Source organism: Chiloscyllium plagiosum, chromosome 1, assembly GCF_004010195.1.
Source record: "Chiloscyllium plagiosum isolate BGI_BamShark_2017 chromosome 1, ASM401019v2, whole genome shotgun sequence".
NCBI classification, from domain to species: Eukaryota; Metazoa; Chordata; class Chondrichthyes; order Orectolobiformes; family Hemiscylliidae; genus Chiloscyllium; species Chiloscyllium plagiosum.
In genome coordinates, this window is record NC_057710.1 from 57,386,048 (window position 1) to 57,412,594 (window position 26,547).

At 42.2% G+C, this 26,547-nt stretch overlaps 1 protein-coding gene across 2 annotated transcripts in view; it reads right to left on the bottom strand.

Moving 5' to 3' along the window:
• The window catches only part of LOC122548471 (myosin-IIIb), a 176,406-nt gene that overhangs the window by 44,876 nt on the left and 104,983 nt on the right, over positions 1-26,547 (bottom strand). For both annotated transcript variants that reach the window (XM_043687195.1, XM_043687186.1), the window contains exons 12-17: positions 22,948-23,034; positions 22,785-22,850; positions 20,051-20,164; positions 11,210-11,321; positions 3,825-3,871; positions 807-863 (exon numbers count right to left, since the gene is read on the bottom strand). In XM_043687195.1, coding sequence (XP_043543130.1) covers positions 807-863; positions 3,825-3,871; positions 11,210-11,321; positions 20,051-20,164; positions 22,785-22,850; positions 22,948-23,034 — 483 coding nt within the window. The remainder of the gene's footprint in view (positions 1-806; positions 864-3,824; positions 3,872-11,209; positions 11,322-20,050; positions 20,165-22,784; positions 22,851-22,947; positions 23,035-26,547) is intronic.

Below are 26,547 nucleotides of genomic sequence, written 5' to 3' on the forward strand. Positions count from 1 at the left end.
GAAAAGAGGCAAAGCCGACCTAAGAAGTGTTTTTAAGCTAGTGACAACAATCTGGATGGTCTCCCTCCAAGCTGCAACTGTTCACAATTCTTTGATTTTGAAGTGACCACATTAAAATCTGAGTATGCAAAAACTGTCATCTTCAAATGAATCAGTTTCCTTAAGAACCGCAATAAATTAATCACATTATTAGAACATGGTTTAGACAGTTCTCTGCAATGGAAGACTGTACAGCATTATAGAGAGAATGTGGGAGAATGGAACAAAGCTAATTGCTCATTAAGGGTGAGGACAGGGTGGGCTGAATTGCCTTCTTCCGTGATAAACTAATGCTGCGATCCTGTGGTTACCCTCACACTGCAGACATCTCGCAGTCTTATTTGATGGACGTGCATGTATTTCTCACACTTAGTAGAAAGCCTCAACTTTCAATAAACTTGTCAAAATCTTTCTTCTAATTATTGCACATATCGATGGTCTAAGTTGCACCTTCAACCGACATGGGTTGCAACACGCACACTTCTGTTGCTGACTTTCACTGATGCTAATTGGTACCTGCAATGACCTTTAAGCCAAAGAAACCAATATTGTAGGATCTAGGAGTGCTGTAGAGGGGTCTGCATGTTGACAGAAAGGACTCTGTATCAAGTGAAAAAACCCAACCAACTTGGCCAGACATTTCCTGTAGAGTATTGTGCAATAGATCAGCATCCTGAATGGTTTCCTCTCAAAGACTAGGAATTCAAATACAAACTTATTTTGGTAACCTTGGTAACTAACGGATAGAATTTAACATTGATACATACTTTGAACTGTGCTCCAACAGATTGTTTCCTGGTGCTGTTAAAGTTGTCTTCTGTTTTCTGTACCAACCAGAAAAACAAAGAACGCACACATTAGTCTCAAATCAGGGCTGATTAAATGCACTTAGCATTTCTTCACATACTGTCTAGTATTTTAGCAAGTCTAAATAAATACAGATGATGAAGCTTCGAAAAGAGTTATCTGGCTGTAAAGCACTTTGAAGGAGCCACAGCATTACCAAAAGTGGCTTTATGGTAAGCAAAGTTTTGTATTTTTCACTTCCTGCTCACTTAGTTTTAGGTTTGGGTTTTAAATGTAAAGCTTGGTATTGATTTTGTTGCCTCAGATTTTTAACCAACATTGCTGTCTTCCTTTCTGTATACACATGCTGTCTTTTACCTTGTTCTAATGGTTCATCTTGCTGCAATTTGCATCACAGTCATGAAAATAACTCAATTGGAGAGCAAATATCAGCTCGTCCCAAATTTCACCTCCATGCCTTGACAAACTGTTTTTCCTCCTGCTTTCCACATGACATGCAACACACACACACGCACGCACACACACACACAAAACCAATCCAGAGCAGTACTGTTCAATTTTGAACACAATACTTCAAAAAAACAAAGATAAATATGGTTTGAATGCCTACCCTTGAAAATCTGTACACCCCCCAGGCTTAAAATTGTTAATGCATGCATTTATGGACCTAGATTTTTTAAAAATTCGCTCCAGGATTTGAACACCACTGGCTGGTCAGCCTCATGGTTAGCTCATGGCCAGTGCCATCGAAGCAGGCAGTATGCAGGTCTCCTCATTTAAATCAGTGTAACATTGAGATGAGTGTGATCCATGCTACTGGCTGCCAAAATGCACAACAATGGTTCCAACACTCTGCATGGTCGGTCAGTAAGAGCTTCAGTTTGCTTGCCCCTCTTATATGGGAGTTGCATTCATTCACCAAAACTACTGCTGACTATCTGCAGTGGAAAAGGCTGTAAGAAGGACAACAAATGGAGCAAAAGAGGGTGGACATTGTAGATCAGTGACCTTTTTATCCAGAGGGTCACAGGAAGAGAGTAGTGAAAAACGCCCAAGTTTAGAGTATGCATCTTCAAAGGATATCTTCTAACTAATAACCTTGCATGCTTCCCAGAGAATCACATTTCACTAGCCACTCAGCAACAGGCCAGAGATGTGCCTGCTAGGGGCTAATATAGAGATGTGCCATCTCACTCTTTCAATGCTACCAACCCCTTAGCCATTGCTCACAGACTCCACATCTTCCAATTATTCAGCTGTGCCAGGCACACTGTAACATGCTCATTTCTGTTATGTGTTTCTCTCTCTCTTCTCCCCCACCCCATATGCAAAATAACATGGTCCATGACCACAAACAACAGAACATCAGTGCAGGGGGAAAGCTACAACTCAATCATTCAAACCTGCTGTAGGAAATGATGCCACTATCACCAAGGCTGGTGTATCCAGGAGGTTGCATTCTAGCCTTATGGTCCTTCTCAAACCCCACTTCGCTCTGAACCTACTGACAGGCACAAGGTACAAAGCCTACATGGTCAGACCATGGGTCGGATTACTTTCCAATCTCTCCCTTTACCCTCACCTCTACCTCTTTCTGAATGTTTGTTTTCAGATACCTAAGTATTTCCCTGTGGGTCCAGAAGGCAGATAAAGAACTCTACCTAATCTTCAACTAAGAAGCACAGACACTGATCTGTCCTGAATGCTTCGATGTCCTCCTCTGCTTCATGAAGTTGTGTCTATGTTTTGGAGACACTCTCCAGGGAGTATTAGACAGCTCCCCTTCACCCCAGTCCAGATGGTCTCAGGCAACCTCCACAATGCATCACAATGTTCTGGAGGTAACGAGGCTCCCAATGCACACACGTTGCCCTCGAATGGTCAGCTGGTAGAGATCTATCACGAGTCACATGCATAATCCATTCCTCATCTCCAACACCACAACCTGGTTCTTCCAAACCGCCCGAAAATAGTGGAAACAGCTCATTCTGTCAGGATGAAAGCACCCTAGCTGCTGCAAGGATAGTGGGCATTTACTGACACAATATTTCAGACACAGTTGAGTTTCAACTACAGCTAGTTGGAACCCTTTTGTAGAACATAGAACGTAGAAAGTCACAGCGTAGTACAGGCCCTTTGGCCCTTAATGTTGTGCCAACCTGTGAAATTAATCTGACGCTGATCTAACCTACACTGTTCCATTATTATCCATATGTATGTACAATGCCCTTCAGTGAGTCTACTATTGTTGTAGGCAGGCCATCCCATGCCCTTACTATGCCTTGTCATAATCTATCACCCCTCAATTTAAAGCTATGTCCCTTTGTGCTAGCATTCACCATCCAAGGAAAAAGGCTCTCATTGTTCACCCTATCTAACCCTCTGATCATCATAGATCTCAATTAAGTCACCTCTCAACCTTCTAAAGAAAACTGCCTCAGTTCCCTCAGCCTTTCCTCTTAAGACTGTGCTTCCATACCAAGCAACATCCTAGTAAATCTCCCCTGAACCCTTTCCAAAGCTTTCACATCCTTCCTATAATGTGGTGATCAGAACTGTACAGAATACTCCAGGTACGGCCTTACCAATATCTTGTAAAGCTGAAATATGACCCCGTGGCTCCGAAACTCAATCCCTCTACCAATAAACACCAACACACCATATGCCTTAACAACCCTATCAACCTGGGTGGCAACTTTCAGGGATTTATGCACCTGAACACATATCTCTCTGTTCATTTACACTGCCAAGAATTTTACCATTAGCCCAGTACTCTGCATTCCTGTTACTTCTTCCGAAGTTAACTACCTCACACTTTTCTGCATTAAACTCCAATATGATGTTGGTACATCTCCATAGCGCACGCGCACACAAACACTTGCTGTAGAGATTCAGTATCCCTGGCTCACAAAGAATTCAGAGTAAATGATCTTACTGCAAACTGATACCATTCTGCAAAAAGTCTTAGAATAACTTACTTTTGGTCTTTGCTGAGCCATTAAGGTTCCTGTTCTTGAGACTGTAGCTAGAACGGTTAAAAAAAAGGTGGTCAGTGCCATTAAAATTAACTGGAAAAATAATTATTCACATACAAACAGTGAAAACAAGTTTATTTTCCAGGAAAATACATTTTCTGTTTTGCCCTTTCCTCCTTTTGTTTTTCTCCTTTCCTGGTAGTTCATCAGGCTATGCCTAGCTGGTTTACACTATGAAATTTCCCTCCAACATCTCTGACACACAGATCTTCCCACAAATAACACATGGGAGCTCAGCAGGGGCTGGGGATAGCAAGCTCCATGCTGTATTCGGCAGTGCTGTGTCAAAGTGATTCAATTTAACATGTTTTTGTGAATCTCACAAACTTCCAGATTCGCTATTCCCGTGCTCTCCTGGCTGGACTTTCAATCCTCAACGAGGTAAAAACAATGACTGCAGATGCTGGAAACCAGATTCTGGATTAGTGGTGCTGGAACAGCACAGCAGTTCAGGCAGCATCCAAGGAGCTTCGAAATCGACGTTTCGGGCAAAAGCCCTTCATCAGGAATAAAGGCAGTGAGCCTGAAGCACGGAGAGATAAGCTAGAGGAGGGTGGGAGAAAGTAGCATAGAGTACAATGGGTGAGTGGGGGAGGGAATGAAGGTGATAGGTCAGGGAGGAGAGGGTGGGTTCAATCCTCAACAGCTCCCCACCAATAAAACTTCAGTTGATTTAATGCCCAGTCCTGTCATGTCCTTGTTGCCCTACACAGGCTTTGTATTTTGCTAATGCTTCAAATTTACACAGGAACAGGAGTAGCCATTCAGTTCCTTGAACCTGTTCTACCGTTCAATCATCCCATTCACGGCTGATCCAATAGCCTAACTTCATACCTGCCTTTGGCCCATATTCTGTAATGCCTTTGCTTGTCAAAAATTAATCTACCTCAAATTTAAAACAAACAACTGAAGAGAGTGGTTCAAACATCTGCTACCCTCTGCGTAGTAGTGTTTCCTGACATCTCTGTTGAACGGCCTGGTCCTAATTCTTAGACTATGCCCCCACTTCTAGAATAAAGTGAGGACTGCAGATGCTGGAGATCAGAGCTGAAAAATGTGTTGCTGGAAAAGCGCAGGTCAGGCAGCATCCAAGGAACAGGAGAATCGACGTTTCGGGCATAAGCCCTTTTTTAGGAATGGGGAAGGTGTGCCAAGCAGGCTAATTTAAAAGGTAGGGAGGAGGGACTTGGGGGAGGGGCATTGGGAATGCAATAGGTGGAAGGATGAGGCGCTCTTCCTCCAGGCGTCATGTTGCCATAGTCTGGCGATGAAGGAGGCCAAGGACCTGCATGTCCTTGGCGGAGTGGGAGGGGGAGTTAAAGTGTTCAGCCACGGGGCGGATGGGTTGGTTGTCCCAGAGGTGTTCTCTGAACTGTTCCGCAAGTAGGCGGCCTGTCTCCCCAATATAGAAGAGGCCACTTCAGGTGCAGCGGATGCAGTAAATGATGTGTGTGGAGGTGCAGGTGAATTTGCGACAGATATGGAAGGATCCCTTGGGGCCTTGGAGGGAAGTATAGGCGCAACTTTTGCATTTCTTGCGGTTGCAGGGGAAGGTGCCGGGAGTGGAGGTTGAGTTGGTGGGGGGTGTGGACCTGATGAGGGAGTCGCGGAGGGAGTGGTGCCCACATCTAGAATCCCAACCTTTGGAATCAGTTTATCTTTATTTACACAGTCTTTTCCTGTTAACGCCATGAAGACTTTGATCAGATCACCCCTTAACCTTTTAAGGTCTAGAGAAAGCAAGCTTAATTTGTCTAATCACTCCTCAGAACTTAACCCCTGAATTCCATGTATAATTCTTGTAAATCTACAATATACTCTAAGGCCAATATATCCTTCCTAAGATCTGCTCTCAGTACCCCATATGGGGTTTAACTTGGGTTTTGTATAACGGTAGCACAACTTTTGCATCCTTATATTCCAGTACTCTAGATATAAAGGCCGGCATCCCATTTCCTCATTATTTTCTGCATCTTTTCATGGCATCTTAAAGACCTTTGCATCCGAAGCCCCAATTCTCTGGACATTCACTGTGTTTAACATCATACCAGCTCCAAAGTACCCTGCTCAATTCTTTATCCAACAAAAATAGATCACTTCATACTTGCTTATGTTGAAACCAATCTGTCAGAGTTTTGCCTATTCACCTGGTCTATCTATATCCCTTTGTAATTTTACATCATCATCTGTATGCTTAACCAAGTCATTAATAATGAATCTGAATAATGGAGATCCTTGTGGGACATCACAGGTCACATCCTGCCAGTTTGAGTACGTATCCCTTACCCCGACTTTGTCACCCGCCATTCAGGTAATTTCCCAGCAATGTCAGTAATTTGTCCTTAATTCCGTGGGATTCTACCTTAGTTAGCCATCTCTTATGTGGGACTTTATGCCTCTGGAAGTCCATATCCATAATATCCATAAACATTGCCCACTACCTTTTCAAAAAATTCATGCCAGGCATGACCTACCAATCACGAATCCATGCTGGCTCTCCCTGATTAACTGAGCATTTTTGAGGTGTTTAATCAAGGACAGGGTAATTATAATCTCCAATAACTGAGACGTGGCTTCAAGTGGACAGGGCCTGGGAAATGAATATTCAAGGCTACATATGCTATCGTAAGGACAGACTGACGGGCAGAGGGGGTGGGGTGGCCATGTTGGTAAGGGATGATATTCAGTCCCTTGCGCAGGGGGGACCTAGAATCAGGGGATGTAGAATCAGTATGGATAGAGCTGAGAAATTCTAAGGGTAAAAAGACCCTCTTGGGAGTTATCTACAGGCCCCCAAACAGTAGTCTGGATGTCGGATGCAAGTTGAATCAGGAGCTGAAATTGACCTATCGCAAAGATGTTACTACAGTTGTTATGGGGGATTAGGATGGTATTGGACCTCAAGAAAGAGACTTTGTGGAGTGCCTCCGAGATGGATTCTTAGAACAGCTGGTGCTGGAGCCTACCAGAGAGAAGGCAATTCTGGATCTGGTATTGTGCAATGAGCCAGAATTGATCAGGGACCCCGAAGTGAAGGAGCCATTGGGAAGTAGTGACCATAATACAATAAGCTTCAATCTGCAATTTGAGAGGGAGAGGGTACAATCGGAAGTGACAATATTTCTGTTGAATAAAGGGAACTATGGACCTATGATGGAGGAGCTGGCCAAAGTTCAATGGTGCAATACCTTAGCAGGGATGACAGTGGAGGAACAATGGCGGATATTTCTGTGTATAATGCAGAAGATGCAGGATCAGTTCATTCGAAAAAGGAAGAAAGATCCTAGGAGGAGGCATGGGTGGCCGTGGCTGACGAGGGAAGTTAAGAAACCTATAAAGTTAAAAGAGAAAAAGTATAACATAGCAAAGATAAGTGGGAAAACGGAGGATTGGGAAGCTTTTAAAGAACAGAGGATTACTAAGAAGGAAATAAACAGAAAAAATGAAGTATGAAGGTAAACTGACCAAAAATATAAAGGAGGATAGTAAAAGCTTTTTTAGGTATGTGAAAGGGAAAAAAATGGTTAAGACTAAAATTGGGCCCTTGAAGACAGAAACGGGAATATATTATGGAGACCAAAGAAATGGCAGAAGAATTGAATTGGTCCTTCAGATCTGTGTTCACTGGGGAAGACACAAGCAATCTCCCTGAGGTAACAGCGGCTGAAGGACCTGAACTTAAGGGAATTTATATTTGCCAGGAATTGGTGTTGGAGAGAGTTAGGTCTGAAGGTTGATAAGTCCCCGGGGCCTGATAGTCTACATCCCAGGGTACTGAAGAAGATGGCTCGAGAAATCGTGGATGCATTGGTGATTATTTTCCAGACTTCGATAGATTCGGGATCAGTTCCTGTGGATTGGAGGGTGGCTACTGTGGTACCACTTTTTAAGAAAGGTGGGAGAGGGAAAAACAGGAAATTATAGACAGTTAGTCTGACCTCAGTGGTGGGAAAGATGCTGGAGTCTATTATAAAGGATGAAATTACGACACATCTAGATAGCAGTAACGGGATAAGTCAGAGTCAGCATGGATTTATGAAGGGGAAATCATGCTTGACTAATCTTCTGGAATTTTTTGAGGATGTAACTCTGTAGATGTAGTGTACCTGGACTTTCAAAAAGCTTTTGATAAATTCCCACATAGGAGGTTAGTGAGCAAAATTAGGGCGCATGGTATTGGGGGCAGAGTACTAACTTGGATTGAAAGTTAGTTGGCTGACAGGAAACAAAGAGTAGTGATAAACAGCTCCATTTCGGAATGGCAGGCAGTGACCAGTGGGATATCGCAGGGACCGCAGCTTTTTACAATATATACATTAGCAAATTTGCTAATGATACTAAGCTTGGTGGCAGGGTGAAATGTGAGGACGATATTAGGAGATTACAGGGTGATCTGGACAGGTTAGGCGAGTGGTCAGATGCATGGCAGATGCAGTTTAATGTGGATAAATGTATGGTTATCCACTTTGGTGGCAAGAACAGGAAGGCAGATAATCTAACTTGATTCCATTTAGGTAGTAAAGGGGCAGTACAGAGAGATCTGGGTGTTCTTGTACACCAGTCAATGAAGGTAAGCATGCATGTACAGCAGGTAGTGAAGAAGGCTAATAGCATGCCCAAAGCGATTAAGTATAGAAGAAAAGACGTTCTTCTGCAGCTGTACAGGGCCCTGGTGAGACCGCACCTGGAGTATTGTGTGCAGTTCTGGTCTCCAAATTTGAGGAAAGACATTCTGGCTATTGAGGGAGTGCAGCGTAGGTTCACGAGGTCAATTCCTGGAATGGCGGGACTACCTTACGCTGAAGACTGCAGCGACTGGGCTTGTATACCCTTGAGTTTAGAAGACTGAGAGGGGATCTGATTGAGACATATAAGATTATTAAAGAATTGGACACTCTGGAGGCAGGAAACAAGGGATTGGCCATTTAGGACAGAGATGAGGAGAAACTTCTTCACCCAGAGAGTGGTGGCTGTGTGGAATGCTCTTCCCCAGAGTGCAGTGGAGGCCCAGTCTCTGGATTCATTTAAGAAAGAGTTGGATTGAGCTCTCAAAGATAGTGGAATCAAGGGTTATGGAGATAAGGCAGGAACAGGATACTGATTAAGGATGATCAGCCATGGTCATATTGAATGGTAGTGCAGGCTCGAAGGGCAGAGTGGCCTACTCCTGCACCTACTGATTATTGTCTATTTGGTCAGGTACATGAATAGGAATGGTATAAAGGTAATGGGTCAAATGCAGTTTAGTTTGGGAACTTGGTTGGAATGGACGGGTTCTGTGCTGAATTACCCAGCGTGTACAGCACAGGGAGCTCGTGTGGCCCACTTTCAGTAGTGTGTTTATGCTCCACGTAAGCTCCCTTGCACATTACCTCATCTAACCCCATAAGTACACCCTTCTATTTGTTTCTCCATCCTGCTTAGCCAGCTCTCTCTCAATTGCATCCATTTGATTGGTTTCAAATACTATTCCTGGTGGCAAATTCCACATTCCTGCCACTCTTTTGAGTCAAGAGGTTTCTCTCAAATTGAAATTTTGTTAATTGAATCACCAGAGGTGGGCATCACTGGGGAGGCCAATATTTATTGCCTGTCCCTAGTTACCCCGAGAAGGTAGTGCCATCATGAATCACAGCAGTCTATATGCTGTAGGAACACTCACAATGTCATTAGGAAGAGAATTCCAGGATTTTGACCCAGCGACACTGAAGGAACGGCAATATATTCCCCAGTCAGGATGGTAAGTGGCTTGGGGGGCGCGAAACTGGCAGGTGGTGGTATTCCCATGTATCTGCTGCCCTTGTCCTTCCAGATAGAAATGGGATTGGATGGTTTTTACAGATGAGCTTACATACTTTAATGGTCTCTTGGTTTGGGACTGCCCCCTACAAGTGGATGGATATTCATAGTGTGGAAGCAGGCCATTTGGCCCATTGAATCCACAATGATCCTCCGAAGACCCACCCTGCATTTCCCATGGCCAACCCACCTAAGCCTGCACATCTCTTGATGTTATGGGCAATTTAGCATGGTCAATCCAACTAATCTGTACACCTTTGGACTGTGGGAGGAAACCTTAACACCTGGTAGAAACCCACGCAGATACAGGGAGAACGCGCAAACTCCACACAAACAGTTGCCAAGGGCAGAATCTAACTCAGGGTCCTGGCGCTGTGAGGCAGCAGTGCTAACCACTGAGCCACTGTCTCACCCTTCTCTCCTTCTAGTGTAATCATTTCACCAATTTAAAACCTCTTGTGTTGATCAAGTGTTCACTTTTCTAGAGGACAGGGTTGTTTGACTGTGGCTGTCCTGTTTCCATTCTGGTAACGGGCTTGTGAAGATTATCTTTGCAGCTTTATACTACTCCATTTCTTAAAATATGGAGATCAGATGCGTGTGGAGTTCAAGTCACAGCGTCATACCAAACACACAAGGAGGTCAAATAGGACAAGGAAATAATGCCTTGTAGTCTATCCAAAATGTGACAGATGTTTAATGCAAGTTCTATACTTCTTAAATTCCACTCACAGTGAATCGCAGTGTTCAGTTTGTTTTTTTTTTAAAAAACAGCCTTACTCACCTGGGCTGCTGTTGTAATATGTATTCAAAATTAAGAAGAATCTAGATAGACTAAATGGAAAAAAAGTCTGTCTCAATCAGCCGAAAAAAAAGAGGACACAGATCAAAGGTGATTGGCAAATGGGCAATGGTGATGCAAGAAAAAAACATTTTTGTTTACACAAGTGGTTAAGGTCCACAAGGTACTGCCTGAGAGAATGATAGAGGCAGTTTCAATTGTGGCTTTTAAAATCAGAGTTGGATAAGCAGTTGAAGGTCAAAAATTGGGCCACTACGAGGAAGCAGCAGAATGGTGGGACACGTTAAATTGCTCTTCCAGAGAGTCAGCTCAGCTACCTCAGATGGTAAAGTCACATTGAGTACGGTCTTCTATGACCCCTAGAACCACAAGAACAGTAACTATCTTCTTGTGCTTTCATGTTCCGTTTCCCCCACAAGCAATACCCATACGTTTAGCCATCTATACCTGCAAGCTTTTAGTCATATCTCCTGATAACCTCTTGCTTTAACCATGCAGTTATTTTTGTTTGCTTTCTCAGGATAATTTTATACATTCAAGGTTTTATACAAGAGCAAGCGGTTGGTTTACATTGATCAAAAGACATTTATATTGTTTTTGAAATCAATTCATATTGCTGCAACTTTCTAATATCCAATATGTAGAGATACACAACTCTAAAACCACATCATGGAGGCAGTGCTGGCCAATGCACTTCCCATATAGAGTTGTATACCATAATATTTACCTGCAAAAAGTACACTTAGCAGTGGAGTTATACTATTAATGAACAGCCCTCGAATACTTGCTGGGATGGTGTCTCTGTTTTTCTCCAGAAACCCAGATGCATTGTACTGGATCTGTGGAGGAAGCGTATCAGTTAACTAATTAGAAACAAATAGAAAATTATTAATAAAAAAAACTAAAAACAGTTGAAGGTTTGGTATTAAACAAAGCCAGTCACTTTGTTAAAAAAAAAATGCTCTGAAGGTTTCCCCTCACCCCGGTTTCTTCCTCTCTCCTTAAAAGTCACTGAAAAAAATGTCAACTATTCCTTTAGGATTTATTATGTTTTCACAAAATACAATCTAACAATTAAACAAAACATCCAAGGATAAAGCAAAAGTTCAAGCTAAAAACAGGTGCAATTAAATAGGACAGACTACAACATTAAAACTCAAATGATTTTATTTAATATTCACTACAATTTAGTTTTTGAATTGATTCAAGTATGTCCTGCTGGTGATGGAAATTATTCAGAAATTTCCATCCCAGGCTAAATATGAGGAAGTTTCCATGTTCAATTCATATTCGGAGTTCACTGATTCCAGTTGAGACAATTCTGGTGTACTAATACTTTTAAGTTTGCTCTTTAGACAAAAGCTCTGTTTTGGCAACATCAGGGATTCACTATTGATGGCTCTTAGTGATTCCCTACTCAGAAGGGTCAGGAGAGGGTGCAATTGGGCTGTAATACTGCATACAACCTTCTGGCCTCCCTCATTCAGGTACAAATTGGGCAAAACACCAGAGCCAACTCTAACCTATGGAACTCGACATGGTAAACACAGGACAGATGTTCCCAATGACCTGGCGTCACAGTGTAAGGCTAAGGGGTGGACTGAGACGGAGAGAAATTCTTCAGCAGAGACTGGTGTTTGAAGAAATTCTCTGTCGCAAAATGCAGTTGAGGTAAAACACTGAATGTTTTCAGGAAGGAGGAGTTCGATATAATTCTTAAGTTATGGGGAGAAAGCAGGAACAGGGTACTGAGTTGGATGATCAGCCATGATCATACTGAAGGGTGGCGCAGGATTAAAAAGCTCCGAATGGCCTACTCCTGTTTCAGTTTTCTACATTTCTCTGATCCAATGCTTTCAATAAACTAAGGAATGTTTAAAGGAGCTAGCAATGTAGAGATATACAATAACAGGACCTTTGAAGTTTAGAAAAATGTCACGGGAAAGTAATCAGTGAATAGATTTTAAACCAAGTTAATTTGGAAACTTTGTTCTCCACGTCGAAGGTGGAGTACAAAGTAATTTTGATAAGATTTATTTCCCCTTTCTCACTTGATAAAACAGCACTTGCTGAAGTCCAAGATTTGCTGCAAGGAGGGAAATGTGCAGTGATCATTGTGAACACAAAAAGAGAGTGTGCCAGAAGCAAAACACTCAACAGCTACACAGCCTGGAACTTTAATAGCATAACTTTGATCAGGCATGGAGATAAATAAATCAAAGACCTTAGGCAACCTCAAAAAAAGGATCAAATTGGTTAAACATTTAATAGTATAAAATTATTATCTCAAACAGGAAGGGTGGGAAAATGATCCTTTTTATTTAAAAAAAAAATGTTCTCAGCATTTGGCTGATGCAGTCACTGCCAATTCCTAGCTGCCTGATAGTGGGACACTTCCTTGAAAGTCTGGTTTCTAGCAATCGTTGCGAAACTAATCCAGGTTACACAGAATCTCAGAAATACTCCACACTTTCTGACTTTAGCGTTTCCAGATGTCAGTGAAGTATTTTTGGAATGTACTCACGGTTAGGAGTTGTGCAATGTGACCCACAAATAATGATTTGCCAAATGAGCAGACAATCTCCTTTAATAACAACGCTTAAAGCATGAATTCACCAGAAGAACTCCTCACAGTTTCGCAGAGATACGCTCTTCTCCAATCTCTACTGTTTTGCCCTAGGCCTTCTTTCCCTTTGCTCTTTCCCATTCAATCAGACTCTTCTCACCTGCCATCCTATACAAGCTGACATACAGTAACAGTAAGATAGCATGGAAACAGACCCTTCAGTCCAACTCTATCCCAATCTGACCTAGTACCATTTGCCAGCATTTGTTCCATACCCCTCAAAACCCTTCCTATTCATATACCCATCCAGATGCCTTTTAAGTGTAATTGTAACAGCCTGTAGCACTTCCTCTGGCAGCTCATTCCATACACATACCATCCTCTGCGTGAAAAAAGGTTTACACCCCCCCCCCCCGACCCCATAGGTCCTTTTTAAATCTCTCACCTTAAACCTATGCCCTCTAGTTTTGGGCATATCCCACTGCACAAAGATCTTGGCTATTCACCCTATCCATGCTGCTCATGATTTTATAAACCTCTATAAAGATCACCTCTCAGCCTCCAATGCTCCAGTGAAGACGCCCTAGCCCACTCAGTCTCTCCCCATAACTGAAACTCTCCAGTCCTAGCAACATTCTTGTAAATGTTTTCTGCATCCTCTCAACTTTAACAGCATCCTTCCTATCAGAAAGGTGATCTGAATTGTACATAGTATTCTTAAAAGTGGCCTCACCAATGTCCCAACATGATATCCCAACTCCAAAACTCAATGCAATGACCAATTAAGGCAAGTGTACCAAATGCCTTCTTCACTACCCTGTCCACCTGCGACTCCACCTTCAAGGATCTACAAACCTGCATCCCTTTGTTTAGCAACACTCCCCAGGGACCTACCATTTACTGTACAAGTCCTGCCTGATTTGCCTGTCTAAAATGCAGCACCACACATTTATCTAAATTAAACACCATCGGACACCCCTTGGCCCATTGGCCCATCTGATCAAGGTCCCATTGGTTGTGATAAGCTTCTTCACTGGCCACTACACCACCTATTTTCGCGACATTTGCAAACTTATTAACCATACCTCTTCTGTAGAAATCCAGTGATCTCCTTCATTATTAACAACTGCCTGGTTCAGTGGCAGCATCCTGACCAGAGCCTGATGTCACTTGAGTACATAAATCTATGTGAATACTTCAATGCGGCCTCCACAAACTGACATTTGGTGCCTCTTGCTATTCTCCCAACACCACAAAACACAACACCTGGGCTGCTACTTGTTGCCATTCGATGAACCTTGCTGTACAATAACCAGCTGATGTATCAACTTGCAACATTAACTGGCCACGCTTGAAAAGTAAATAATTGCTTGCGTAGTGCTTTAGGATTTTCAAAAAAGGGACAAACACATATTTATAAAACAGCTCTTTTCTTTAATCAGGGATCGTTCTCTTGCAGTCACTCCATGTCTTACAAGGACCAACAGATATCAACAACAACGATCTAGCCTCAAACTCTTAGCAGCACAGATCTGGAGTGGATCTGAACTTCCATTTGCCTACTGAAGGATGGGGTAGGGATAGGAACTACCTTGCAACAGGGTTAACACGCCTCCTATAAATAAATGAAAAATAAACTTCCTGTTAGCTTGCATAGAGCAAAGAACAATACAGCACAGGAACAGGCCCTTCAGCCTCCAAGCCTGTGCTGACACAGTTTGCCCTTCTATACTAAAACTTTCTAGAATTTACAGAATCTGTATCCCTCTACTCCCTTCATATTCATGTATTCATCCAGGTGTTTCTTAAAATGTTATTATTGTGTCTGCTTCCACCATCTCCACTGGCAGCATATTCCAGGTGTGTGAAAAACTTGCCTCGCACATCTCTTAAAGAACATCCCCATCCGGCACCTTGAACTTATGCCCACTAATAATGGACCCCTTCATCTTGGGAAAAAAAAGCGTCACACTTTTATTAGGTCTCCTCTCAACCTCCTGCATTCCAGTGAAAACAAACCCAATCTATCCAACCCAATACCAGGCAACATCCTGGAAAACGTTTTCTGTACCTTCACCAAAGCATCCACAACCATCTGGTAGTGTGGTGACCAGAATTGTACACAATATTTTAAGTGTGGCCAAACCAAAGTTCTATAAAGCTGCAGCATAATTTGTCTATCCTTATACTCAATGCCCCTTCCAATAAAGGCAAGCATGCCATAGGCCTTTTTTACTCCCTTATCTACCTGCCTTGCTACCTTCAGTGACCTGTGGACCTGCACACCCAGATCCCTCCTATATAATCAATACTCTTAAGGATTCTGCCATTCACTGTGTAATTTCCGCCTGTACTTGGCCTTCCAAACTGCGTCACCTCACATTTGCTCAGATTAAAATCCAGCTGCCATTTTTCTACCCAGGTCTCCAACTGATCTATATCCTCTGACAATCCTTCTCACTATTCATAACTCCACCAAACTTTGTATCATCCACAAATTTTAGACCAGCTAAGTTTTCCTCCAAATCATTTTTTTGTAGACCAGAGAGCTTTAGAGACATACAGCATGGAAACAGACCCTTCGGTCCAACCAGTCCAGGCTGAACATAATCCCAAACTAAACTAGTCCCACCTGCCTGTTCCTGGCCCATATTACTCCAAGCTGGAGATGTGTTGCTGGAAAAGCGCAGCAGGTCAGGCAGCATCCAGGGAACAGGAGAATCGATGTTTCGGGCATAAGCCCTTCTTCAGCTCTAATCTCCAGCTCTGATCTCCAGCATCTGCAGACCTCACTTTCTCCCCATATTACTCCAAACCTTTCCTATTCATGTATCAATTCAAATGCCTTTGAAACATTATAATTGTGCCCGCATTCATCACTTCCTCAGGAAGTTCATTTCACACACAAACCACCTTCTGTGTAAAACATTTGCCTCAGGTTTTTTTTAAAATATCTCTCGTCACTTTAAAGATGTGCCCCCTAGTCTTGAAACGTCCCATCTTAGGAAAAAGACAACTACCATTAACTCTATTTATGCCTCTCATTATTTAATAAACTTCTATCAGATTGCTTCTTAACCTCCTGCATTCCAGTGAAAAAGAAGTCCCAGCTATCCAGCCTTTCGTTATTACACAAACTTTGACCCGGCAACATCCTGGTAAATCTCTTCTGAACCCTCTTCAGCTTGATTATACCCTTCCTATAACTGGACACACTATTCCAGAAGAGGCCTCACCAATGTCCTGTACAACCGCAACATGATTTCCCAAGTTCTTTACTCAAAGGACTGAGTAATGACGGTAAGCATGCCAAATGCCTTTTTAAACCACCCTGTCTATATGTGACGCAAACTTCAAAGAATCATATACCTGCACTCTAAGTCCCTCTGTTCTACTACACTACCTGAAGCCCTACTGTTAATTGTCTAAACCCTACCCTTGTTTGTTGTACCAAAATGCAATATCTTGCATTTATCCACATTGAACTCCATCTGTCCATTTTTCAGCCCACTGACCCATTTGATCAAGATCCCTTTGTAATCTTAGAAAACCTCCTTTGCTGTCTACTATACCCCCCTGCCATGCATTCTATATTCTCATCCAAATCGTTTATATAATTAATGAACAAAAGAGGACCCAGAACCGATCCCTGTGGAACACTGCTGGTCACAGGCCTCCAAACTGACAAGCAACCCTCCACTTGGCAAAAGTGAGGATGGCAGATGCTGGAAAAGCACAGCAGGTCAGGCAGCATCAAGGGAGCAGGAAAATTGATGTTTCGGGCAAAAGCCCTTCCCCGAAACATAGATTTTCCTGCTCCTCGGTTGCTCCCTGACCTGCTGTGCTTTTCCAGCACCACTCTGATCTAAATCCTCCACCATTACTCTGTTGCCTGCCGTTAAGCCACTTTTGCATCCAATTGGCAAGCTCACCTGGAATCCAATGTGACCAAACTTCAGTAATTGATCTACAGTGCAGAACCTTGTCAAAGACCATGAACATCAGAGGTCCCAGTAAGGAGTCCTGTGGAATGTCACTAGTCACAACCCACCATCCCAAAAAGCATCCTTTCACCACTACCCTTTGTCTCCTATGTTCTGTATCCATCTTGCCAGCTCACCTCGATACAATGTGACTTCACCTCATGTACCAGACTGCCATGATGGACCTTACTGAAGGCAACATCAAGTGTTTTTCCCTCAATCATTTTCGTCACCTCCTCAAAAATCTCGAAGTTAATGAGGCATGATCTCCCCACGCAAAACCATGCTGTCTATCATGAATAAGCCCATTTGCTTCCAAATGCATATAGATCTTGCCCCTGAGAATCTTTTCTAATACTTTCCCTCCCGCCAGCAGGAGGCTCACAGGCCAGTAATTTCCAGGATTATTCCTGTTACCCTTCTTAAACAATGGGACAAACGTTGACTATTCTCCAGTCCTTTGGGACCTCAAAAAGAGGATACAAAGATGTCTGTCAATGCTCCAACAATTTGTTTAGATTTTAGATTACTTACAGTGTGGAAACAGGCCCTTCGGCCCAACAAGTCCACACCGACCCGCCGAAGCGGAACCCACCCAGACCCACTCCCCTACATTTACCCCTTCACCTAACACTAGGGGCAATTTAGCATGGCCAATTCACCTAACTTGCACATTTTTGGACTGTGGGAGGAAACCGGAGCAACTGGAGGAAACCCATGCAGACACGGGGAGAATGACTGTGTGGAATTTGCACAGTCGCCTGAGCCGGGAATTGAACCCGGGTCTCTGGCGCTGTGAGGCAGTAGTGCTAACCACTGTGCCACCGTGCCGCCCTCAATATTCTGGGATGGATCCTATCAGGACTGGGGGACTTATCTACCTTAATATTTTTTAAAGATGCAAACACCTCTTCCCTTTAATTTGAATTCGAAATTTGACACTCCCTTCCCAGAGATTATCCTCCACTAATACCTTCACTTTGTGTCAGTATTCACCAAAGTGTTTATTAGTGAGTTTTGAGAAGATTTGTACCTCAGGTTGAGGTTCTGGATGTAGGTTTGCTCGCTGAGCTGGAAGGTTTGATTTCAAACATTTCATCACCATATTAAGTAACATCTTCAGTGAGTCTCCAAATGAAGCATTGGTGGTGTAGCCTGCTTTCTATTTATATGTGTGAGTTTCCTTTGGTTGGTGATGGCATTTCCTGTGGTGACATCATTTCCTCTGGTGATGTAATTTCCTGTTCTTTTTTCTCAGGGGGTGGTAAATGGGATCCATGTCAATGTGTTTGTTGATAGAGTTCCAGTTGGAATGCCATGCTTCTCTGAATTCTCATGCGGGTCTCCGTTTGGTTTGTCCTAGGATGGATGTGATGTCCCAGTCAAATTGGTGTCCTTCCTCATCTGTACGTAAGGATACTAGCTAAAACATCAGCTAATGAACCTGAAAGACCCTACACAGGCAACAAGCAAAACTAATGTCATTTACAAAATACCTTGCAAGAACCACCAGGATATATGAACATCAATTAGCCACAAAACACCATGACCCTCTCTCACTAGTATCCTTACATATGGATGAGGAAGGACACCATTTTGACTGGGACAACACATCCATCCTAGGACAAACCAAACAGAGACATACATGAGAATTCCTAGAAGTATGGCATTCCAATTGGAACTCCATCAACAAACACATCGACTTGGATCCCATTTACCACCCCCTGAGAAAAAGAACAGGAAATTACATCACCAGAGGAAATGATGTCACCAGAGGAAATGCCATCAAACCTAAGGAAACTCATACATTTAATAGAAAGCAGGCTACATCACCAGTGCTTCATTTGGAGGCTCACTGAAGGTGTTACCTGGTATGGCGACAAAATGTCTGAAAACAAACTTTCCAGCTCATTGAGCAAACCTACATTCAAAAGAAAGCATTTATTTCAGACGTCACCCACCTCTTCTGGCTCCACACATAGATTCCCCCCCTCCCCCTTTGTCCTTGGATGGGCCAATTCTTTCCCTGGTTACCCTCTTGTTTTTTATATATGTATAACAAGCCTTGGGATTCTCCTCAAATCCGGTTTGCTAATGACTTTTCATGACTTCTCTTAGCCCTTCTAATTCCTCGTTTAAGTACTTTCCTTACATATTTCACGGACTTAGTCAGTTCCCATCCTCCTAGACCTTATGTATGCATCCTTCCTCTTTTTGACCAAGGTCATAACATCCCTGGTCATCCAAGGTTCACGTAACTTGCCATATCTAGTATAGAGTCATAGAGATGTACAGCATGGAAACAGACCCATCGGTCCAACCCGTCCATGCCGACCAGATATCCCAACCCAATCTAGTCCCACCTGCCAGTACCTGACCCATTTCCCTCCAAACCCTTCCTATTCATATACCCATCCAAATGCCACTTAAATGTTGCAATTGCACCAGCCTCCACCACTTCCTCTGGCAGCTCATTCCGTACACGTACCACCCTCTGCGTGAAAAAGTTGCCCCTTAGGTCTCTTTCCTTCATTCTCTCAGAAAAGGGCTGACGCAGTTGAAACGGTTTTCAAATTCAAAGATGCTCCTGTACCTATTATCCTGGAATACTACACATGAAGATTATTAGGTGCTCTTTAAATATTTCCCTCATTAATATTACATTGTGATATGTATTCATTCTGAATGATGGGAACATTCTTCTTTAAAATAACATATGAAGTTGTCGTGATTTGTTTCTGTGGAGGCAGAGTCAATACCAACACACTCACCAAGCAAAGTTGAAATGCATTGCTGAATTCTGCCCATGACATTCCAGACCTGTTAGGATTCCTTTTACGTTCATCAGTAGACTTCATTTTTTTGAAAATACACACAAAACACTAGCCGCAGCAACCATACCATGTAATTCCAGAGGAAAAACATACATATGTGTTCTTAATTATCAGTGAAATTGTATTATACTGAGTAACCAACCTTTTCTATTAAGGTTTCTTTATAGAAAGGAGAGTAAACTTACCTTCCCAGCATAATGTATCACTGTAAATCCTGGAGTACGACTTCTATCTATTTTGAAGTGTGGATTCCCTTTGAAACTGCTATTTAGTTTGTCCACAAAAGTCTTGTCAGTGGCCTGTCATAGTACATGAAAAGCATACCAAAATGTAATACACATGTTCCAAAACAATTTTTGAGAATTAGTAAGAATTTAAATGTTATCTAAATTCATTTCAAGTCTGCGCACACATTTAAAATGATTCAGAACTCTCTGTTCAGATTACTAAGGGAAGAAAAGGTTTGACTAAAAATCAACTGAGTCATGCCTGAATGATGTTATATCAATTCTGTCAACCAGATGCATAACACTTCATTTCTGTGGCTACTCACTAGAGGGTGGTGGGAATGTTGAATACACTGCAAGGGAGGGTAGTTGAGGAAAATCTCACAACCTTTGAAACAAACTTGAATGAGCTCTGAAACATCACAGTGTTCAAAGCTAAAGGGACAAGTGACGGTCAGTGGGATTGGGTAGATCTCAGGTAAACTTTTGCCATTGCAACCTTGCTTGGGCAAAGGACCTCTCTGTACTGTATGATTCTATGATTACAACCTGTCTTTCAGCGAAAACTAAACATCTTAATTCTGCTTAACAGCTGAGCCAGAATCGCAGTTTCTGTATCAAAATGAACCCACTTCAATGAAATGCAGATGCAACATCACTGATAGTTCCAACTTGAACAGGAAGATCCCGTGTTTAATCACTAGTCTGCACTGCCCCAATCCTGGGCTTATTGAAGTGTCAAAAAGGCACTTGTCCAGCCCGGAATTTCAATCTCTGTTGGAGATGGCTTTGTACAGGCATGAAGCCACGATAGGATAGTTACTGGCTATGATGACTTTATAACTGAATAGTATGCTGGAACGTATTGTTTAAACTCAATGATCAAGAATGATCTGTTCAGCAAGGTACTAGAGAGGAACTGGCAGCCACTGAGTTATTGGAGAGACTCAGTTTCAGCATAGTGAGGACACAGCAAAAAATTTGCACTCCCTTCCACTGGTGAGTTTCTAACCAGTCAGTTAAACAGATGGTAAATAACGAGTTGGCACTGTGCAAATTCCTTTAACAGAAAATCTTACCACATACTCCAGCATACTTTACCACTCTTGGGAGAGACGTGAGAATGACGTGCAGTGTATGTGTGTGTTTGGGTGTGCCATAACAATGCTAGAGTGCAGCTGAAAGTTTAATCCTTTCAAAAATAGGTTTTATAAGGTGAGATGATATTTTATAGCTAATACTCAAAACCAACAACAGCCCAAGGGTTGAATTAGGCATTTCCAGTTTTGAGATCAGGCATGTAATCCAAAACATGTCAAAGAATGCAGTTCCATCCAATCAACTGCTTCCTTCACAGTTACTTGGTGATGGTCTTGGGACTTTATCCCTAAAAGCACTGCGGGTGCCTGAACACCAAGCAGACTGCAATGGTTCAGGAAGGCAATTCACCACAACCCACTCCAGGGCAATTAGGGATGGCCAATACATACTTGCCCACCCAGTGAAGCCATATCCTCTGAACAAATTACAAAATACCTAACCCCCAAGGATGCAGAGGAATTTGGGATAAACAAAAAACAGGCAACATGGGTGATATGATTGTGAAACACGCACAATAATAAGGAAAACAGCCTGGCCCCACAACATCACTGCTCGTCCTGAAGCTGTGCAAAGCTCCCTTATTCCTGCCTTGGTATCTCAACCAGATGCCTTACAACGTCTCAAAGTGCACCAAAGGGTCAAGGGGAGTAAAAAGGACCGAGTTACGATATTTGAAAAATTTATAAAACAGATCGATTTTCTGAAGAAACCACCGTTACATGGTTTTTAATTTTCATTAAAACTCAGGTGGTAGCTTGACAGCTGAAAGACAGACTGGAGGCAGGAAGGGTTCACTCTTGCAGCCTAAACAATCCACGTCTCAAAACCCTCCACCATTTTCAAGTGAAATTTTGAGGGGGAAGGACAGAAAGGGAAGAAATGTAGGAAGCTTTGGAGTGGTTACATTTGTTTAACTTCAGTTTTAATCTGATACTACCACATTAGCTAATATAGAAATCAAACCGACTCATTTAATGTCTTAAATGGGATCCGATACATTTCCAAAAACTCAGACTGCATTATGCCAGAGTTCACAGGGTCTCACCCAACAGAAACAAGGAGGACTTCCAAAGGCAAAAGCTGCAGTCTCAGTAAACAAGAAGCTCCAGCACTTACAGGAGGAAGACCAGGAGCCATTTGAACAAACACACTGAGCTCCGAGTGCAGTTCAAAGTTAAAAAAAAAACAGATGAGTGGATATGTTACAGCATCGGTTTGTTAAGGATAATCTTGTTTCTTACTAAGGGCAGCAGAGTGGCTCAGTGGTTAGCAGTGTTTGTGGGGGGCAGGGGTGATGATGGGAAGGTTTAGCTGGAGAAACATATTGAGCAGAAGGAAAAAAAAATGGAGTTGGGGAGGGGGCTGGTAAAAAGAAAAGGAGACTTCATTCTGGCTTTTGTAAATCTTGGGATTAAATTTTGAACTTCAAATCTAATGAAAGCTCATTAATCCAGATCTTTTTCACTGCTTTTCTCTCCAGAGCTGTACCTAAAGCTATTGTCTGCACTGCAGATTGTCAGCACCTGCAGTACTTTGCTCCAGAATAATTACTGCGTCTAAAATGTTACCAATAAACCTTTTCAATGCTTACCTGCGGAAATGCACTTTGTTCATCCAACAGAGAAAACACACCAAGGGGTCTTGCTAAAAAAAGATCCTATGGACAGGAAATTTACACATCAATAGAACAGAACAGAACACAAATGCCAATAAATCTAGACACATTTGTAAATGTCAGTCTGTTTTGTTCTTACCAATATTGATTTGTTGTCCTTATAAGTTATAGTTTCCCACTCAAGTCCTTCTTCCTTGTACTCCTTTTGCTGCATTATAAATATGTGCTGCAGAGCAAAAAAAAACATTTCATGTAGGTTTTTCATTTAAAAGGAAGAGTCATGGGGATGTACAGCATGGAAATAGACCCTTCCGTCCAATTTGTCCATGCTGACCAGATATCCTAAATTCATCTAGTCCCATTTGCCAGCATTTAGCCCACATCCCTCTAAACCCTTCCTATTCATCTATCTATCCAAATGCCTTTTAACTGTTGTAATTGTACCAGCATCCACCACTTACTGTGGCAGTTCAGTCCATAAACGCACTACCCTCTGAAAAAGTTGCTCCTTAGGTCCCTTTAAATCTTTCCCCTCTCACCCTAAACCTCTGCCTTCTAGCTTTGGACTCTCCCAACCTAGGGTAAAGACCTTGTCTATTTACCCTAGCAACGCCAGTCATGATTTTATAAACCTCTGAAGTCACCACTGAGTCTCTGACACTCCAGCCTGTTCAGCCTCTCCCTATAGCTCAAACCCTCCAACCCTGGCAACTACTTTGTAAATCTTTTCTGACCCCTTTCAGGTTTCACAACATCCTTCCGATAAGAGGAGACCAGAATTGCACACGGTATTCCAAAACTGGCCTAACCAATGTCCTGGACAGCCACAACATGACCTCCTAACTACTAGATTCAATGTACTGACCAATAAAGGCAAGCATACTAGACACCTTCTTTACCATCCTGTCTACCTGGAACACCACTTTCAAGGAACTATGAAACTGCACTCCAAGGCTTTTCAGACTGAAGACCTGTGACCAGTGGTAGGCCACAAAGATCAGTGCTGGGTCCACTGCTTTTCAACATCTATGTTCATATCCAAGTCATTTATATATGGAGGTATGGTTAGTAATCTGCAGATGACACTAAAATAGGAGGTGCACTGGACAGTGAAGGTGGTTACCTCAGAGTACAACAGAATCTTGATCGGATGTCGAGGACTGTCAGATGGTGTTTAATTTAGATATTTCATTTAGACAAGTGTGAGGTGCTGCAATTTGGAAAGGAAAATTAGGGCGAGAACATTTACGGGTAAAGTCCTGTTAGAGTTTTGCTGAACTGTGATACAATATAAAAGAGGAAGGACCAAAGTCTCTCTCACACATAATTCAAAGAAAAGGCAAAAAGTATCTAGTCACCTGCATATATCCACATTTCATATTCCAAACCAATATCTCATGCAAGGCAATTGACATTTGGTGCTTGGAATGGAGTGACATACTCGTGTGTGTTGTGGCTACTGAATCGTATATCCATGACAGTATTGTCAAGATTAATTAGGAATCAAATGACAAGGTGGGGCAGCAATCAACCAGGAAGAGAACTAAGGAGGCTAAGCAGAATTTGATGGAATTCAAAGGACGGAGTGGTGACCCATAAGCTAGTTGTAGATCAGATGCACAGAACCTGCCGATCAAACATGACCAATCAAATAGAGACTGACAGTGCTTGCATGGTGAAAAGACCATTGAGTTTGAGTATTTCCAAGAAGAGCTTCATGTGGTGAAGGCAAGACCTGGTGAAGAATGAATCTATGAACTGAGGTCATTGGATAAAGTGGCCACTGGAGAATCAAAGTCAAGGTCAGTGCCATCAGACATGAGCAAGACAATGAAACCTGTTCGGTGCAGCAATATACAAAATTCTGTTTCATCATCAGCAGTAAATCCATCATGGGGAAGGCAATGAAAAGTTACTGATTAAACATAATGAAGTAGGGCTGGGGCATTCAGTTGTAAGTAAATTGTCATGGTGTGATTAGTCATAATTAGTCTCAAACAAACTCTCTACACAGAAGATTTCTCTTCACAAAGGTAGGCCCCTTCAAAATTTAATTAAGTTTCTTTCCACCTTCCCTCTCTCCCCCCCCCCAAACAAACTATTTTACTGTAATGTCAGAACTCAAGAGTAAGGAGGAACAGGCCATTTAGCTCCTTAAACCTGCCATGCCCGCTATGGCTGATCTGATTTTAGCCTTAGCCCACTTTTCTGCATACCTCCAATGTCCTCAGACTTTTGTTAGTCAACAAAATTATTTCTGCCTTTAAAAAATAATTAATAGCCTTGTCCACATCAATCTTTGGGGAATAAAGGTCCACGGACCCCTAACAATCAGGACAAAATTCTTATTTCCACCTCAAAAAGAGAGATCTTGGGATTAGAATAGATACCTGGTTATTTTTGACCAATGCAGACTCATTGAGCAGAGAGATTTTTTTCAGTGCTGTAGACCTCTATGATCTCTTATTTTTAGATACGTTCTCTAATTCCTGACTTTCCCACAGGAGATGACAAGCTCTCTGAATCTGTCCTGTCCGATCCACATCTCTATCTTCTGTTTCAATAAAATCACCTCTTATTATTTTGAGCTCGGAGTTCAGACCCAGCTTTAATCTAATAATCTTTCCCAGTTAGACAATCCTGGGATAATCCCCTAAACCCAAGAAAATCAAAAATTCTTTTTTCCTGTCTCTTAAATCCTAAATGTCTTCATTTCACATTTGTTACAGAATTGAAATCTCAGAATCTGAAAGCCTTTTACATCATCCCTTTATGCTCCTAACCCTGTAAAACCTAAACCTCGAGCCTGAGCCCAACTCGTTTAACATTAAAAACGGAATCAACTTGCATCATCTTTTCAGGTAGGTCACCCCAGATCCCAACAACTCAGTGAAAACATATTTATCATCCCTTTTAGGTTTTTTTTCCCTCCAATATGTTTGAATCAATGATCTTTAGTTTATAATCCATCTGCCCCTCATTTCCTCCACAAAAATCTTTCAATCAACATGCAAACCTCTCCTGGGTCACTTCCTAACCTTCTCCATTCTAAAAATAAGAGTCCATTCAACCTCTCCTTGGGATGAGAGTTAGAAGACACCATGTTCCCTGTACCTTTGGTTAAAGTGATAAGGAGATCCTGCCCATGAGCCCTGCCCAACAGCAATTTAACACTGGGAGTAGTGTTGATAGTTGAAGGCAGGTCAAGACAAGCCACCCGTTGGATTGTCTTCAAATTGTACATAATGGAGTGTAAAATGCAGCCTTTTGTAGTTGAACTTCCTCATATTTGCTAACCCCCTGGTAGACTTCCACGATACCATAATATCTTGTATGATATGTTTCACTAAGGATTATCCATAATGCTCCAGGAGCCCAGAAAGACCTAGTGATCTCTTTGATGACAATTTCTTCTAAAGGCAGTATAAATCTGTTTATTTCAGAGTATTGTCAGTTAGCACAGGATTTGTGATGGACAGGAGTGAGGGTGTGGGAAGAGCACAGGAACATGTGACTGGCATTTTGGTGGCTGTGTTAACTTGTGACCTTGTTATTAGGATCTTGTGTATGTGGCAATCTGAAAGGTAACACCGGTAAAATCAATTCAATTACTTTCCCACTGATTGCAGTACATTCTGTGAATTATCGTAGAATCACTAATTGCGACACTGATAATTTCTCTATCATTACTATTACAAAATCTGGCCCATAATGGCAGCTATTAACATGGGTATACTAC